The 15,502-nt window shown below is 35.9% G+C and overlaps 1 protein-coding gene across 6 annotated transcripts in view; it reads right to left on the minus strand.

The window, feature by feature from the left end:
* Nucleotides 1–2,582: 2,582 nt before the first annotated feature.
* CNTN5 (contactin 5) overlaps nt 2,583–15,502 on the minus strand; it is a 613,743-nt gene continuing 600,823 nt past the window's right edge. For all 6 annotated transcript variants that reach the window (XM_027640131.1, XM_027640209.1, XM_027640294.1 and 3 more), the window contains 4 exons: nt 9,678–9,864; nt 9,043–9,155; nt 7,496–7,664; nt 2,583–5,509 (listed from right to left, as the gene is read on the minus strand). In XM_027640131.1, coding sequence (XP_027495932.1) covers nt 5,406–5,509; nt 7,496–7,664; nt 9,043–9,155; nt 9,678–9,864 — 573 coding nt within the window. In that variant the 3' untranslated portion in view covers nt 2,583–5,405. The remainder of the gene's footprint in view (nt 5,510–7,495; nt 7,665–9,042; nt 9,156–9,677; nt 9,865–15,502) is intronic.

The following is a 15,502-nucleotide window of genomic DNA, read 5'->3' on the forward strand; positions in this document are numbered from 1 at the left end:
ACTCCCCTGGGCGGATGGAGCTCCTCAGCCCTGTGAGGCCATCCATCTAAGAGAAGGTCACTCTAAACAAACCTACATCCTGAGGACCTCACTGCCACTGTCTAAACTTGCTCGGCCCTGGCAGATGAACCTTAGGATTAAAGGGTGGGCTCAGCTCAGCGCACACTGTGTCTCACCTAAAAAATTCACTGCCCAGGCTCGAAGGGTAAAGACCTTTCCCAAATATTTGTTCGCGAAGACTGGCCATACATACACAATACAGTGATCACAACAGGGTAGACATTCAGTTTTTTCACCTAAACCACATGTGAAACTTCTTAATTAGAACAAACATACATATGCAACATCATCACCTAGAATGACTCTCTCCAAATGGATTGATTTGGGTGTATATATCCCTCAATAATAAGGGAATGAGTTATACAAAACTAAGCAATTCAACTCAGACTTCTTTACTAAGTCAACCTGTTGCTCCACATGGTAAAATTTTAGAGAAATATCAGGAGGACTACCCTGTTTTACTATCCTGTCTTAAAAAGTCTCTTTTGTAGAAGATACAAGATGGTGCCATTATGAAATGGAAATGCTTGTTCAACCAGGGAGCAGAGCAATGTAGCTTAAAGTAAAATTGTACTTACCAAAGCTTTGATGCAGATATGCCTCAATTACTTTCAATATCTTTTTATTTACATGTTTTCTGTTATGAAAAGCAAATTTATGCATTTTCTGATCTTATTTTCTGTACGAAAAGTGAAATATGCTGAATAATTTTTTTTATGATTAACACATATAGTGCCTTCTTTGCTATTCGTCTTGATAATTCCATTTTTCAGGAAGACTCTCATGTTTTTATTCAATAGTTTTTTTTAAGTTGATGATTTTGAGCAAAAAAGTGAAAAACCCCACCACCAAACCATATCCAGAGGGAGTGTATTTTTCTTTAGCTCGACACATCTGTTTCATCACAGTAAAAGATGAATGAAGAAGCATTTCAGATTTCTTTATCAGTTTCTTCTGATGACTGGGTAGATTTCTTATACAAGCTGGGGTGTTTAGTTAATAATCTGATAGCAGAAAAGGAGCACAGGGAGCAGGAATAGCTGTGCATCTAAATATTTGTACCTGTTTGCTTAAAGAGCTGACCCCTGTAATAAGTAATGCAAATATTGAAACTGTACAATTATGCATAGATTTTTCTTTTAGGCTTGTCAGGCTTTTATTCACATACGCTATCATTACCTTGTTTAAAGTATTAAAAATATGAACTCCAATAAAGGTAAAGTCAGGTCTGTCTTTACTGGAATTGAGAGAAAAGTCATAGAAAAAACTCAGGATCTGTATTTTTGGAAGTAACCTATGTGCCAACATGCTTAGGGAGGCTGTTTGTAATAGCCTAAAGGCAACAAACCTATTGTAATAAAATGCAGTACATTTCCTCTTATCCTTGACATTGTTTTGGTCAAAAGCATAGGAAGTAATTAAGAAGGAAATTGTCTTTCATTTTCAGAGGAACTGGGATGATGTCCATAAAAGGGCAAGAATGGGTTGCCGTGTCGTTGAAGTTCTGATAGGATATGGATTTTCAATATGTACAGTTCTCCATGTCAGCAAAAGCAGACCATTACAGTTTTCTGTGACATTGATAACTAATTTAATGGAAGTCCTGATATAATATACTATTTAAGCAGTACCCATTTTGTAATTGAAGTCTCGGTTCAAATGACTGTGGCAATGTATTTTTATTTCCAGTATGGTCTTTTTGACTTCATACTGTGTTCCAAAGTCATCTACCATTGAAAATATGCATTTCATAAAGAATTGATCGGGGATTATTAAAAGCTCAAATAGAACCATAAAAAAAAAAAAAAAAGTACTTGCTACAATTCGGTCATTCATTATCACATTTTTTCCTCAAAAGGCTATGTGTGTTTTTGAAAACTATTCTTTTGTGGTTTTTCACACAAAGTATTTCAAATATAAGACATAGATGTACCAGAAGCTATGTAGTACTTCACTATACAGAAGATTGACCTTGGTGACTTCCTTATAAAGCACTTTTCATAGAAATCATAGAATGGTTTGGGTTGGAAGGGACAAGAGAGATCACCTAGTTCCAAACCCCTGTCCATGTGCAGGGGCACCCTCCACAAGGCTAGATTGCTCAAAGACCCATCCAACCTGGCCTTGAACACTTCCAGGGATGGGGCATCCACAGCTTCTCTGGGCAGTGCCTTGCCACCCTAGATCTCTCTTCTGTTCATGATTATTTTTATTTTATCTCTGATGTTAAATTGCAGATTACATTGCAGTTTTTGTTAAGTATAATTTCATGTAGAGAATTCTTGAACCTTTCAGTTATTTAGTTATGAAAGAGATACCTACCCAGGGAAACCAACACGTAGGTGAAATTGGAGTGATGACAAAAATTACTTGATTTTAAGAGTTGCATTTTCCACTTTCACTGTTGCAGATTCATCATTTTCTTCTTGAAAGTCATGTAACTAAAGGTTTCTTGGTGCTGAAAACCAAAATATTTGTGTCACCCTGTACTTTATGAACATAACTGAGGACCTGACAGGAGATAAGATAAAAACCAATAAAAAGAGAATAATTTATTAAAAAGATCTAATGTTACAAGAACAGTACACAGAAACTATTATATTACTGTGTCTTCCACATTGTATATACCATTATATATAGCATATATACAGATTGTACAATATATCTAACATTTTGATATGGACCATGACAGTATCTTTCTTTTGGTCTGCGAAACAAAGTTTCTTTCTAATTATTTTTTTTTCTGAACAGATATTGTGGCCTTATACAAAAATACAGTCTCCTCAGTGACGCCAGACTGCACTATTACAATCTTCTACATGAAAAAAGAAAAGTCTTTCCCTTGCAACTAAAAAATGTTATGATAAGGAAACATCTTCTACAAAGTAACAAATAGGTAATACATAGGTACTTAAACATTTAAAACATGTTTATTAATATATTTAAGATGCAAAATACATATTTTGTTCATGTTGAATATAAAACATACCCCTTTTTGTCCCTGCAATACAACTACATTACCTGATGGTATGTTCAGTACTTCTATCTTTATCTTCATACTAGAGATCGAGATGTATCTAGATGGAGTTCTATCTCCTTATCAGATTTTATTCTTCTTATAAAGCGTATCCATTTATCGCATTCAGAAATTTTAACTGCCATTCAGAAAATGCCACCGCAGTGAGTGTAGCCTTTTTGAATACTCTGAAATAAACTGCATTGGCAAGCAACTGTATAAAAAAATAGAGGAAATTATGCTTAATTTATAAAATAGCCATTTTGCTTTTTGGTTCGTCACTTTATTCTTGTTTATTTTAACCTTTTGAAAGATGGTAGATTGCTAATGCAGGTTCTCTGCATAGTAACAGTGCTGCTGTTTTACAAATGACAGCAGGTAGTTATTTTCTGTGAGTTTGCTCTATCAGCAAGGTACATTACATCTTCCTTTCTTTGATCTCAAAGGATTTTCCAGAAGGCAGAGATATAGAAGGTCTCTTTCTGTTTACCTACAGCCTGTGCTTAGCTAGCTATCCTGCCTTTGTTTCCCTAGTAACATGGTGACTAAGTAAATTTAAATGCTATTTCTTAAAAAAATTATTTAAAATATTAGTGGATAAGAAAGATTTGAGTTGAACTTTCTCTGAAAAATTTTACTGATAAAATATTAAAAAGAAAAAATATTTAGTCACCAGTCAGCTTTTTGCCTACTAAGCACTTGATCTGTGTTGTGCTTTCTTGTCTACTATTTTAAAGCTGCTGAGAAAGAGCACATTTAGCTAAATGCCAAAAATTATTTTGCTAGTGAACAGGCAAAATAATAGCATTTTGATTGCAGAACTCATCAATTAAAATAGATTTTCATCAAAACCTTTTAGAGGGATGGACAGCTAGAAGAACTGTGCTGTTAGGACTTTCATGTTAAACATTTTTGACCTGATTTTTCCCAGGTGAGGGAATGTTTATCCTAGGCTTGATCCCTAGATCTGTTAGTAAAACACCCTTTGTCACAGCACTGTGCACACAGTAATTGTGTACACAGTAATTGCACATCATCTACTCTGGGAATTATTTTGCTTCAGGTGCCAATACATGGAAAGGCCTTTCAATGCAGAAAAATTGTCCATATTGTCTGTTAAATGAAAAATTGTTTGGTATAGCAAAAACTGGGGATTAAAACTGATAGCACACAGTCCCTACAAGAATAATCTCCAGTAAACTATAGAAATAGAGCCAATTAGTTAAATACCTGGAATGATGCTCTGTAGTACTTCTCCAAGTATTTTTTCTCAGACATTAAATCCTCCAAAATATATCTTACTGCAGTTTGAATATATGTGAATGATTAAATTCTGAAAAATGTTAATATTCTCTCCATAATATGCTTTCATATATACTTCAACTTGATTACTATCTATATAGAGCACAGAGTGTTACTAAAAAATGGACTCAGAGGAAAAAGAAAGTTGAGGAAAAAAAAGCTGAGAAGTGGTTGGAAAAAAGTAGGTTTATCTCCTTGCGTTGCTTTATTTGTCTACCTATGATCTCAGTGTATGTCATATTTAAATGCCCAGTGCAGTTTTTCCTTGTGATATGCAGTAGGAATTGGTTTCTTATTTACTTTTGAAAATCTATATCTGATCATTGGACGTAATATCTTGCAGTATTTGATGAATAAAAACGTTTTTCCTCTTAAGTTTGTATTTAATAATTTTTCATTTACCTTGCAATAAAATAAATGGATTTTCTGCTCCATTTTGCCATGTTCTGAGTATCCTGTCCAATACTTTATTGGCAGCTCTTTTTGCTAATTAAATACATATCATACATTTTCAGAACAAATCCTCTTTACTTTTGCAGTGGGCTGTGTAGATAAATTATATTTTTTTCGGTTGTTGGTAGAAACAACCAGTTATTGGGGATGTGAGCAAAGTATTCGACAAAGCTGCATCAAAGGATTTTTTTTCCAAACCAAACAGATGTACTGTACTAGATACCACTTTTTAAATACCTGATGACACATGACTGGGCTCACCAAAATCGAACATATTAAAAAAGGAAAATACATTTGACAGAAATTATCTTTGCTTACAAAAGTTTATTACATACAATCTGCATATTTTTGGGCCAAGAAGTGTCTCCTCCCCCAGAGGACTTTTACAAATAAAGAAGAGATAAAAACCTGATGAATTATTGACCGTGTCTCCAACACTCCTCTAAGTGCACCACAGGCATTTCTATGGTTCTTTAAGCATTAGCTCATGTTTCCAGTTTCTCCACAGACATAAAACTCCACCCTATGGTGTCATTAAATTAAAGCAAAGAAATAACAACAAAGTCTGAAACCTTCACCATGATGTTGAAGGTACCATCAGTGCCAAAAGCAATGTTACAGAGGACGAGGAAGTAGACAACATATGTAAGGTGGATTGAGCGCTTGTTACTTTCCCTCCTGAAATGAAAAGCAAAGTAATTAAGAAACAAATGATGCAAATGGTCAGTACATTTAGGTACTATATTTTGCCCAAAACTTGTATTCTATTACCCTCAGTAGAAGCCTAACCTTTAGGCAATGGATTAGCTTCTGACAACTGCAGTCACAAAATAGGCTTCCTACACAGATGGGATTTTATGAGGATACCTACAGCAACTCACATGCTGGAGCCTCATATTCAGTCTGCAAATGAATAGCAAATTCCAAAGGGGTATGTGGTTTTGTGCCTTAAACCTCAAAAAAGAATTAGGCTGCAGAAGCTACTCTGAGTTCCAGCCATAGTCACAAATCTTCTTCCCGGAAAAAAGGATTAAAGCTGACCCTTGATCTCTATGTTTGCCCAGAGGAAAAAGTGGTATTTTGCCCAGTAGTCCAGTGATGATTTTAGATTACAGCAGTCCCTTTAAAGGCCATGTTAAGGGGAACTGTTCTCTGGGCTGGTAGTGGTAACAGAATGGGAAGGGAACCAGTCTGGGTTCCTTTGGACAACAGTTGACCTAAATGGAACTAATGTGATATGCATAGTCTAATTACAAATATCGGGAGAGAGGGAATGAAAGACTTGGTGGCCTACAGTTTTGGCTCAAGGGATACATGAAACAGATATTCCATGGAGTAGAGATTGGTGTCTTCTGCATTCTGATAATAACATTGAGGTTTGTGACTAGATTAGGGCTGAAATTTTAGTCCTACATTGAAGTTTCAGGCTCACATCTTCTAGTTAGTACTCCTTAAAGAGTGTAAAGCAATTTTTAGCAGAATTTTAAGTGTTAGCAGAAAGTTAGAATTAAGATGCCTTGTTGTGTTTAGGCAAAAGTCAATGTTATTTTCTGATTGTTCTTGCCACTAATCCTTCCATTCCTTTCTTACCTATGTAATATTGATACTGTAAATTTTTTCAACTTATCACAGTAACTGAAGAGATGGAATCTAGACATCCTAAGTTACTTTAAGATAATACTTTAATACTGTAATAAGTTAATAATTTATTAAAGTAATAATTATTCAAGGGAGTAATTGGAATCTACAGAGAAATTCAGCTTATTCTAAGGCAGGCAGATGCAGAGTGTTCAGAGATTATGCTGAGTTGGAAGGGACCCATAAGGATCATCAAGTCCAACTCCTGGCCCTGCACAGGACCATCTCCAAGAGGCACACCATATGCCTGAGAGCATCATCCAAATGCTTCTTGAACTCTGACAGGCTTAGTGCTGTGACCACTTCCTTGGGGAGCCTGTTTCAGTGCCCAACCATCCTCTGGGTGAACATTTTTTAATATCCAAAATCTCCCCTGACACAACTTCATGTCATTCCCTTCTTCCCTGTCAGTGGGTACCACAGAGAAGATATCAGTGGCTGTCCCTCCTCTTCCCCTTATGGGAACTTGTATACTTACCTAAATACATACCATTTTATCTGTGTTAGACAGTACACCTACAGCTGGTGGTCCATAATGATGTGTGTACACTCTAAGTCCCATATTATATCTGCCATGTGCAAATGTTTGGGATACCTTAAAACATATCAGGTGTCCTTATGGGCTTATGTCTGAATATGTAAATTCAGAAGATTAGCTGAATTGCTGTCAAGGCTCCACTGTTGGTCTCTATGGATTACAACTCAGCTGACTATATTGTTATTTAAGTCACCTAGTGCACATATAAACATCTGTAGCTCAGTTAGATTTTCACATGTAATCCTAGAAAGGGAGAGGTTCCTGCAAATCTTCTGCTTTGTTCGTTGGCCTCACATGGTTGCCTCAGATGCTCTTGAGAATCTCAAATGGCAGTAGATGTCTTTGTTTCAGCATGGAACTGAGGACTCAGATTAATAATTTTATCTAATAGTTAAATAATTGTGACAACATTGTTTTTCAGGTAGAGAATAATAGAGTTAATGAACATTGTTATAATCACTACTCTTTCAAATATAGTGTAACTTTACCTGAAAAAGATGGAACTCTGATCTGGGGACTTGCAGTCCCATCCCCTCCTTCACTAACTGCACAGACCTCAATGATGTAGACACCAACATCAGGAAGAAGTACCACCGCGGAGGTTTTCTGTGTTTCTATAACTTGACTGTTGCTCTGCCCTTCTTGCCGAAAAAATACCTGTAGTCAATAAAATATATAATGGTCACAGTGGTCATTCAAGTTATATACCAAACATTTTGTGTAGATAACACAGTCACTGCAATGTTAACTGTTTCATGCTTTCACTGAGGGTTTCGTGACACTACATTCGAACAGTCATCTGCTTTTACTCTTCCCTCCCTGCAGTGGCTTCAAAACAGTAATAGCAAAGTATACTAGCAAGTAATGAAAGAACATTGATTACGATCCAGAGCAAAGATAGTACATTTGCCCTCTCCAGCATTAGGTGTTACACAATTTTACCTCCAAAATTTCAAAATGTATTTTGGGTTCCATTCGATTCAAATTCTTATCCCCAAATTCATGTTGATATTCATATTTTTGGCTCAAGAACCTAACTTCAAATGTAAAGAAAATGTTCCAAATAATGTCCTTGCTGTGTTTACCTTAGCTGGATAACTGAGAAGAGCTGAGATCTGTCCCTGAACCTCTTGTGACATTCAGGAAAAATTTATGGAAGGAAAAGCAAGTGAGTACCTAGCTGTCTTTTTGGTATTTCTGCATAAGAGTTTATGATCCCAGACAAAATTGAGAGGGTTAGAGAGGTGTGAAAAACTAGAGTAGTCAATTCAACTATTTCAGAATAGTAACTATTCTGATAAAGGTTAGAACAGTTTCTGGCTTATTTGAACCATTTTACACTTTCTTGGTGATATTTCCTGGTGTATCAGAGGGGATATCAGATTTTAGTCTAGAAATGATCGTATACAGACTTCAAAGAAACCAAACCTCCACACCTCTGTAAAAACATTGGAAACATTCTGCTTTGATTTAAAATATTACAGTGAATTCTATGTGGTTTTATGACTTGTTATTTAAGTGTTAATGTGTATTTTACTCTTTAAAACTTCAAAACTTTAAATGCCAGCTGTTACTGTCACTGGTTGTTGAACATTACCAACATGATTATAAAGCAAACTGAAGTATTTTTGTTTCTGCTCCATAAAAATATTAATTTTTAATGTCAATTTATAATGCCTCATTATTCTGCATTTCTCTAAATCCTACTGCAAACACAATTGAATTGAGGAGTTATTAGGAATTTCATCACAGGCTTGTCCTATTAATAACCACTTCTGGTTCAGAGATAATGAGCTGATACCCTCAGACAGAGCTTACTCAGTTTATAAGTAGTATTTGAAAATCACAACACAAAAATATGTTGGGGTATTTCTCTCATTTTAATTTTATTTATTGTTTTTCATGGTGAAAACTGATTGGAGACAGTCTGTGCAGAATGCTTTACTTAGACAGAGAAACAAGAAAGGGAAAAAAGCCAGTAAAGAAGTAGTTGTTTGGAAGAGAGAAAGGCGAGTAAGGACAGGGAAGCACTGACCTTGTATCCCATTACATCAGATTCATTAGCTAGAGGTCTGACTGGTTCCCACCCAAGAGACACATGTGAACCATCCTGTATCCACATAATATTGCCTGGTGCTTGGCTGGGAGCTGAGAAGAAAAAAATAACATATACATAAATATATTTTTATATATAGGTAGTTTCCTTGAAATCAAAAGAAAAATATTTCAATCTTTCATTACATTTAAAATCAGTCGTGTTAACAGGTTTCCACAACTCTGGATCAAATTCTAAGGTTTTTTTTCACCAGTATTGTAATTTAGTAGATTATTATGTATTTATTCATCCCATCCCATCCCATTCCATCCTATCCCATCCCATCCCATCCCATCCCATCCCATCCCATCCCATCCCATCAATTTCACAAAGCCTATGAACCTGAACTCTTTTCTCTCCCTTCTTTGTAAAAAATCCCCTTTTTTTCCCTAGGAAAATAACCCTTGTTATGAATGTAAAGTCATATCAATTCATGTCTAAATATCAAAGCAAGGCCATGAATCAAAGCTATACATGATTCCTGATTATTATACACTCATATTAAATGAAAACACAAGAGGGTAGAGGTTGCTCTCTGACTTCTCCCCTGTAGCAAAGATACTGAGATTACTTACGGGACTTCTTGGTTGCTGCATGCACAGCAGTGCTAGGTGGTCCATACCCTGCAGCGTTGTACGCCCTCACTGTTAGGTGATATAATGTGTTTCCTTCTAATCCTGTCAGGAGGATGGATGACTCATTTCCCTCCGTTTTGACCTTTTCTGCTGCTTCTTCCTTCTCCATGTCCTTCCAGTATCCAACCTACCAACAAGCGACCAAATGAAAGTTTAATATAGGAACCTAGCAAGCTCATGCTTCCAGGTGTTTGTACTTGTTATCCTGTGGTGGGCCTTTTAGCCATTTATACCTTTTTCTGATCATCAGGCCCTTTAAAGCATATGAGATTTGCTGCTTAACCTCAAGCCATGCAGTGCTCACTTTTCCAAAATGGCAAGACTTGGAATATCATGTTATGACCTGAAGCATATTGAATTGCTGTGTACTGGTATGAGAAAATGCTACTACAAGACAGAAGAGCAGAGGGTTACTTTGGCAGGGAGAGTTCATCACTGAAGGAGAACATTCAAGGAAAGCTCATCCTCTGGTAGGTCACCAGAATATCTACTTTTACTCTGGAAAACTCTGGCCACATCAGTTAAGAAGTGTTGTGAGCAACATGCCCTTCCTGGCCCAGTGCAGCTCAGCCACAAGATTTCTTATCAGTGCAATGAATAGGCAGTGACAAAACAACAAAGGAACTCTTTCCATCATCAGAAAAGTCTTATCTGAAGAAAAAGAAGGAAATGGATTCAGTTTTTGTTCTTGGTTATAAACAGGTTCCTGGTAAATGAAATTCTGATATTATGTTGATGGCCTTCCTTTTCAGATATAAATTCCCTAAATGATCTGTGGTGGTTCTTAATTCTTATTTCTGGTATCTGCACTAAGTTTATCATAATCTCAAAGAGGTTATAATGCAGAGCTGGGAATTTTAATAGCCTCTTTCCTCGGGGACGAAGTATTTGCAGGGAATAACGAGAAAAGCAATACTGTTTCTTTATAATGTATCCAGGTGAGCTACACGAGTAAGGTGATTCTCATGGGACCCTGCTTTCCCTAACAGGAGATGTTACTAATGTGCCATTCAAAGATCTATATTCAGCTTACTATTATTTATACTGAGACCTACTCGCACTTGACCTTTTATGTGACGTTAGTTATTTCTTAGTAGGTTATTCATATTATACCTGGATAATTTTTCCTCTGAGAAAAAGGTCACAGACAATACAGTACTTTTGTGAATGTATCCCAGAAAATGGTGAACTGAAGAAAACAAGGGGCTCACAAGAAAATAAGGCCAATGAGTACAGTGCTGACCTTTTAGAATTGCACTAGGAGTGCCATAAAAAAAAATCTAAAAATATCTCGTTCAAAAGATGTACTTTTGAGGTCCTATCTTCACTTGAGTAAAGTGGCTCTGTTAACTCTGATTGAGGGCCAACTCAAAGTCCATTCTTTTGATTGTAAAACTTGAAGTAAATGTCTTTTTATGTGTGTGTATGTGTGTGTGCACCTGCATTATCTCATATTAAAACACTTGCTTCAATTCTTAGATTAATTACATCTCAGTCTTCAATACTAGTTGCAGTCACCACTTGTTGTTGAAATAAGTGTGATTCACTTAGGTATTTTTCTATCTGAATGTTTGACCAAACCTATTGATACCTGAAATAACACCTTGTCACACCTTTTGTGAAAAGAAGAAAAGAATCAACAACCATTTATTCATACACTAGTATTGAACCTCCAATGCTTATTATCTCTTGGGCAATCAGATTCCTTTAATTTCCTTTGTGATGCCTCTTTCCAAACTTGACACTGCAGTGATGAGAATTCCACAGTATTAAGGACTCTATGAACAGATAGTGAGAGAGACTACATGTCCTGGAAGATGCTATTAACCAGATAGTGTAATCTACTGAGGATCCAACATGAAAATCATCAGAAAGGAAAAGTGATCAAGGTTGCATAGGTGGACAGTAGCAGGTGTGGAAATGCAACTGAAGTAGTGAAATCCTTGTTCTAGACAGATGGGAGCAAAATTATGAATAGCTGAAGAGGTCTCAGTGTTTATTCACAGGACACACTGTGTCTCATGTTAATGCAGTGTTCAAGACAGTAAATAACCCCCAGCTTTTGCACTGAAAATTCTTTTTTTAGTATAAAGAAGTTGTGAAAACCTGATTTTCAAAACACCGGTGCGAGGACTACATAGATATAGTAATCTGGTGCAAGAAAGACAGGAGCACAGCTTGTCCCATTTGATATTTTCCATGGGTTTGGAATTGCTCTGCATCACTGCTTATGTGGCATTATCAGTTTGGATACTAATTGTATTTTGTACCTGTTAAGTCTGCAAAAATAATCATGATGATCTCTGTCAGTTCCGCAGCATCACATGGCAAAGGTGTCCTCCCTTGGCAAAGGGGTATTCTTGAGGGAATGAATATACCGAATTAAGAACCAAAAACATGAAATGCGATTAGGTAATGCTTCTGTGTCAGTTTCCTCTGTACTTCAAAGCCCTTAAAGTGTTTGTTCCCTGATTTTAAAATTTCCCTTAAAGTATTGCCAGGTGACTATGGACTTTGATATCAAAATTTCATTTTCTTTTTTGATAACATATACATTCATTTGTTGATGACCAAAAGAACTGAAAGAAAAACTGGTTATAAAAAAAAAAGAGAATTCCAATGATTGCTGACTAGGGTAGATGGTGCAGGAATTTACTGATTTGAACTAAAATGAAGGTACTGCTGATGTTTAAAAGTGCTGGACATTTATCTTAGAACAAAAGATTTGTTTGTTTATTTACACGTCCATGTGTTTGTTATTTTTTAAATCTTGTTAGTTTTTGTAACCTTAATTTATACTTCTCAGAAGGGATTTATAAAACAGAGCAGGGTTTCCTTAATAATAATTTTGAATATGGATAATAGTGTGAAGCATAAATCACAAAAGAGTAGCCCATATTTGAAAAATGAAGGAAAAAACGAGGAAAGAAAGCATTTGGTCTGATTAATGTGTTCTTGTTTGTAAGGTTTTACATTATTGCTGGAATTTCTACTGTCTGTTTTTTAGCCAAATAATAGCAAGCTTTGATATCTGTTTCTCAGGAATCCATCTCTTTGAGCTAGGGAGAAAGCAAATAACTGAATAGAGGAGGTAAAAGAACATGCAAACTCCTTTACCCTGATTGTCAGTTAAGCGACGGTTAGAAGAAAATCTTCATGTTAAAGTTTATTTCTCTCTAAAATATTTCTACCTCTGATAGTTACAGACCACTTCCTTGAAGTTTTAGGTTAAAAGGTATCTTAAATAATATTACTGTTTTTTCCAAGTTGGTTTTTAGGGTGTGCATTCTTTGCTATAAATTAATCTGATCTAATTGCGTGTCCTTTTTGCTAAATTTATTGTCCGGATATTCTTTCTGTCGACCACAGAAAATCTAAGCTGGAAATTAGGCATATCAAGAGCCTAAATTAGGTAGAATGAATCAAAGTGGACAAAGTGCCAAACTTTCCTGGGCTTTCTGAGCATTTACCAACATCAACAGCACTGATGTAATTGAAAATGGACTTGAAGAGATCTTAGAGTACAGAAAGTGCTAGGGGAGAAAGAGCCATGAACTGAAAGAACTGCTGCTAGCCCTGAAAAAATGGTTCATACAGTGATTCAGATTTTATAAGAAGTATTTTAATTAGCATTATCAGAAAACCTGTATGTTACTTGAACTGGCAGATGGAAGCCACGTAAATGTTGATGCAATGGTATAAGTGAGCACTTAGGACAGGAGAAGAGGTGCTTTTTGTATCATTTCAAGGCATTGGTGTGACTGTGCTTCAGAACTGGATGAGAGGTTCCTGCAAAAAGGTCAGTCAGCCTCAGTTCCTTCATTTTCATCAGAACAACTGCTGACTGAAAAGAAGAAACAAAACACTGTTCAGTACAGTACATTCTGGAGCAGTTTACATCTTCCACCTCTTTCCTTAGGTACTCTCTTCTTCCACATGGTCCTGCAGACCCACTGGATGAAAACTGATATTGTACCTCAACTTTGAGTACTATCATCAAATATCTAGTTATATTTTCTAATGAAAAATGAATAATTATCTGTGTTTCTGATTTTAGGTATTAGAACCCCCAAATAGTTCATGAGTCATTGATAATCATAACAAAAAATTCAAGACACGGACATTGGAAAAGGTATTGCTCTCTTGGGGCCCTCATGAGGCATCTAGGGTGTGATCCATACTTCAAGGGCATGAGAAGCAGTAGTATGTTCTGCTATAAACTCCTGGTTCTAGTCTTCAGGTCTTTGGAGGTGTTCAAATCAGAATAGGAGTGACTTTGCAGGCAAAATTAACTCATATATAAAACCATTGAATCACTAATTTTGTGTGTGGAAAAATTAATTTCAAACATGAAGTCTAGTAAATTGGCATTCAGGTTAGTGAACCATGAATTACTCTTTTTTTTTCTGTCTTGCTTTACCAGACTGTGGTTAAAACATTCATATGCTCTTTCTAAATTACTTCACTAAATTAAAAAAAATAAAATTCCAGTACCATGTACATGGTAATTTTCTGGTCCATTGTAAAAATAGGTAAAATACACATAAGAAACAGTAAAATATCGAGTATTTCTCTTTCAAAGGACATAATAGGGTAAAATCAAGTTATTACATCAAGTAATCCTCTCTGAAAATGGCACTCGAGATTTTTTATTTTTTATCCTTTTTGGGTTTTTTTCCAAGTTGGTCTTTGGATTGCATTCGTCAAACTCCTACCTCTTTGGGGAATCCCAATGAAAAAGACACAAGCTTTGTGATCTGTACTTAAATATTAGCCTTGTCTTTCTGGAAAAGGAAAAAGAAAACAAAAATATCTCTTCCAGCCAGTAATTCTTTTTGTTTTCCTTCCTTACCAGTAGTGTGTGACAAAGAAAACTGCCTAGGGCTCAAATAGATTTTATAACCTTCAGTTTAAGGATTCCAAACAATAAGTATGAACAACACACTATATTTTTCTACAATTCTGATGAAATTTTCAAGCAACTTCTACTTTATCAGGCTGTAGCTGACATATATTTAGTAAGGTTGGGTGGAGAGCTGACAAACCTGTACTGAAGTCAGGAATAATATGTGCTTTGGAAGATGCAAATGAGTACAGCAAACCTTGCATAAAACTCATGCGACATAACAGTTAACACTGCCTTTCAAGGATGACAATGTGATTATTGGACAAGTTACTTTGCCTTTCATTACTCCTTAGTGCACTTAGGAAGTGTAAACAGGGCAGAGTGAAAGTGGGTCACTGAAAACTTGTCTGTATGTAGTAAATATTCTGTCACTTTTGTCGATTAGAACCCAAACATTCAACTGTTAAGAAAATAGCTGCCCCTTTTATAATGCTGTTGTTAAAAGGCCAGAAATGTGATGAAATATTGTCACTGCTGTTGTGACCACAGGTAGAATATGAATTGCGTCATGAAAATAGTGGGGCTAGTCAGATTGTTTTGCATTCAATTTGAAATGAAGGCAGCATTTTACTAGCAGTCCACAATCATTTTACATTAGGAAATAATTGTTTTTTAGAAAAAGGATAACTCATTCATCCTTTTATTAACACTACTGGAGTTCTGTAGTTTATCTATTTGTTGTTTGTGGATTGAGGGAGTACTACGGGTTTTGTTTTGCAGTGCATTGTACATATGATGAACCTTCAGAATCAGTTCTGAAATTAAAAAAGTTTTCACAGAAGCCTAAGAAAGCAAATCGTATGGAAAACATGAAGCTGTTCCACACTTTTGGGTTTTCTTGGGAGTGGAATGTCTTGCT

This window comes from Corapipo altera, unplaced genomic scaffold (assembly GCF_003945725.1).
Source record: "Corapipo altera isolate COAL_440 unplaced genomic scaffold, ASM394572v1 0, whole genome shotgun sequence".
NCBI lineage: Eukaryota > Metazoa > Chordata > Aves > Passeriformes > Pipridae > Corapipo > Corapipo altera.